This window comes from Haliaeetus leucocephalus, unplaced genomic scaffold, assembly GCF_000737465.1.
Source record: "Haliaeetus leucocephalus isolate CR32 unplaced genomic scaffold, Haliaeetus_leucocephalus-4.0 Scaffold92, whole genome shotgun sequence".
Classification (NCBI taxonomy): domain Eukaryota; kingdom Metazoa; phylum Chordata; class Aves; order Accipitriformes; family Accipitridae; genus Haliaeetus; species Haliaeetus leucocephalus.
In genome coordinates, this window is record NW_010972528.1 from 1,301,456 (window position 1) to 1,304,509 (window position 3,054).

The window sequence follows — 3,054 nt, forward strand, 5'->3', positions numbered from 1 at the left end:
GGACCAGCGGCTTCGCCGCCCCGCCCCGCCGCTCCTCCCTAGCGACGGTCGCCAGGCAACGCCGCTCCTCCTTAGCGACGGTCGCCAGGCAGTGCAAGGGCCGGCGGCGCGGGAACCGAGCCCGCTGCTCCGTCGTGCCCGCTCTCCGGCTCTCGCCAAGGCCCCGGGGGGGCCCGTGCCGCCCCCCGCCCGGGCACGGGGCGATGTACCCGCTCTGCACCTCGGGGTGCTGGAGTCACACCCGGGTACCGCTGCGCCCGGTCCTGGCTGAGATGCTGTGGGCGCACGGTCAGCGCGTGGCGAGGGATGCCGAGCCGGCAGGGCGAGGCTGGCGAGGCGACGACAGGCGGGGAGCCGGGATGGAGCAGCGGCCACGGCGCTGTGCGACTCGGCACCCCAGCACCGCTGCCTGCGGGTCACCGTGTTTGGTCCAGCCCCGGGGGCGGGGGCCAGGTTGCAGAGCTGGGGTGCTGCCAGCTCCACGCAGGGGGATGTGGCCGTCGGCAGAGCCAGAGGGCAGGGGAGAGGTGGGGCCGGAGGCAGGCAGCGGTGCCGTTTCTCATGATTCGCGAGCAGGAGGAAGGCAGCCGCATTGCGTCATTCCTGGAGAGTGCTCCCGAGGGGACAGGCTGATGCGCTCACTCCTCGCCATCCCCTGGAACCGACAGCCGCGCCGCTGACAGCTCTTAGTCAGGACCCTCCACCCCCCAAGACGCATCCCAGCTGTTGGCCTCGGGGCTTGTCCGAGGCTGCCGCCAGCCCTTCAGCCCACACTGCAATCCCTCCGCCCTCGCCAGCCCTCCTCCTCCTGCCCTTGAGGACCTGCGAGCTGAGCCAACTGAGCCTTGCCGGCACAGCCAGCCAGAGCCCGGGCAGTAACAGGCCTCTCTGCCCCCCTGTCCTGCAGCCCCATGGCCAGGAGCACTGAGATGGCGTCCCTGGAAGAGAGCTTCCGCAAATTCGCCATCTACGGCGACACCAAGGCTACGGGACAAGAAATGAATGGGAAGAACTGGGCCAAGCTGTGCAAAGACTGCAAAGTCACCGATGGCAAAAGCGTCACCAGCACCGACGTGGATATTGTCTTCTCCAAGGTGAAGTAAGTGACTTGGTTTTTCAGGGCCTCCAATAGCCCGGAGGGTGGGGATGCCCTTGCAGTGCAGGCAGGGTGGCGGTGCCTGGGTGCAGTGGTCCCCAGGGGGGTGTCGTACCCTGACTCTGTTCCATTCCCGTGTTGTACTTGGCATGGAGCAGCAGGTGCTGCCTTCAGGGAGTTTGTGTGGCTGCTTTTGCAAGACCTAATAATAAATTAGTCCAAATTTGGGGGGTTGGAAGGCTCAGATTTTGATGCAGAGGCTCTGCCTCTGCTCCTGCTCCCAGGCATTGGGGTGGGCCTGGCCGATTCTGCCAGGTTCCCATCTAGCAAGAAGGTGCCACAGGGAGCAGAGGAGGGTGCTCAGGGGTGTCCCGTGTGATGTGGCACGGCCCATCCCTGGGCCCGGCGAGCCCACACCTGAGCTTGGGGAGGACTCTGGTCCTTGGAGGTCACAGAGGCAGCTGAAGAGCTAAAGGCACCTGGGGCTGCTTTTGGGGTCCCTGAGGACACGGTGACACCCAATGTTCCACACCAGGGTGCAGGAGCAAGGATGGGTGGAGAACCTGCTCCCTCCATGCCCTCTGTCCAGGCATGCCCTTGCTCCCTGGTGGGGCCAGGAAGGTCTGAGCACTGGGAGGTTTTTGGCATGTGGAAGGGTGGGTTGGTGTGCTGCCCTGGAGATGAGGACCAGGCACTCGTGGGAGAGGTGCTCAGTGCATGTCCTTCCGAATTTGACCAGAGAAGGACAGATGCCTGCCAGGGGAGAGAGGGCGCCAGGCATCCCAGGCAGGCTGGGAGCAGTGGGAATGGATGCGTGTCCCCTCCTGCCACCAGCGCCCAAGTCCCAGGGCACTTGCATGCAGGGGAGAGGTTTTTGGCACCAGGGACTTTAACAGCATGTGGCTGAAAAGCTCCTGGAGCTCAGCACCAGTTGTGTCCAGCCCGACCCATTTGGCTGGGATTTCCCTCGCTGTAGCTGCATTTTGGAGGTGGGCGAGGGGCCCGAGGCTGGTGGAGGACAAAGCCAGGGTCTCCCTGATGCACCTCAACCTGCTGCAGCCCCATTTGGAGGTGCAACCTGAAGACGTGCTGACGGCAGCCTGGGTTTTGTGCTTGCAGAGGGAAGACGGCCCGCGTCATCAACTACGAGGAGTTCAAGAAGGCGCTGGAGGAGCTGGCCCCCAAGAGATTTAAGGACAAGAGCAAAGAGGAGGCATATGAAGCCATCTGCCAGCTGGTGGCAGGGAAGGAGCCCATTAACGTGGGTGTCACGGTGAGTGAAGAACCCCTTGGCCACTGGGAGCAGGAGGGATGCTCAGGAGGGGAAGATGGAGCCCTGCCCACAGTACAAATGCTTTCCTGGGGACCCCATGGCCCTGGGTGGCCCTGGAAGTTACATAGATCTGGTGGGCACGGGGAGCACAGCAGGGTCTTCAGGGGGTGTTAGGGGCTTGCACGGGGCAAGGGGTGAAGGGGATGGGGCATATTCTTGACTCCCGTGTCCCATCTCCCCGCTGCAGAAAGCCAAGACGGTGGGGGCCGTGGAGAGGCTGACGGACACCTCCAAGTACACGGGCTCCCACAAGGAGCGCTTTGACGAGAGCGGCAAGGGCAAGGGCAAGAGCGGGCGGGAGAACATCGTGGACACCAGTGGCTACGTCAGTGCCTACAAGAACGCGGGCACCTACGACGCCAAAGTGAAAAAGTAGGGATGGGTGCCCATGGCACGCACCACCCCGGTCCCTGCGCGTCGGCCATGGGGCCAGCGCTCACGTCAGCCTTGGGTCATGCCCGCACGATGTGGGGCCAGGCAGGCTGCGCTGGGGCCAGCCCCAGGCTGGCAAGATGTCGGCCGCCCAGCGCTGATGTGATTGGGAAAGTCGCCGGGCCGCGTGCTCTGCCCCAGCGCTACGTCTGTCCCCCTCTCTGTGCTGTGACCCCCCCCCCGCCCTTCCTGT

At 64.5% G+C, this 3,054-nt stretch overlaps 1 protein-coding gene across 1 annotated transcript; it reads left to right on the plus strand.

Moving 5' to 3' along the window:
- Window positions 1–875: 875 nt before the first annotated feature.
- On the plus strand, window positions 876–2,805 carry TPPP3 (tubulin polymerization-promoting protein family member 3). Its single transcript, XM_010583882.1, has 3 exons — window positions 876–1,099; window positions 2,216–2,369; window positions 2,617–2,805. Exons 1-3 carry the CDS (start codon window positions 912–914, stop codon window positions 2,803–2,805), a joined length of 531 nt encoding a protein of 176 aa, XP_010582184.1. The 5' UTR covers window positions 876–911.
- The last annotated feature ends 249 nt before the right edge of the window (window positions 2,806–3,054 follow it).

Excerpts from the sequence above, each read along its gene's own strand:
- TPPP3 (XM_010583882.1), top strand. The coding sequence starts at position 912 with ATGGCCAGGAGCACTGAGATGGCGTCCCTGGAAGAGAGCTTCCGCAAA. Across the intron at positions 1,100-2,215 it reads ATTGTCTTCTCCAAGGTGAA|AGGGAAGACGGCCCGCGTCA; the intron begins GTAAGTGACTTG and ends TTGTGCTTGCAG. Across the intron at positions 2,370-2,616 it reads CCATTAACGTGGGTGTCACG|AAAGCCAAGACGGTGGGGGC; the intron begins GTGAGTGAAGAA and ends TCCCCGCTGCAG.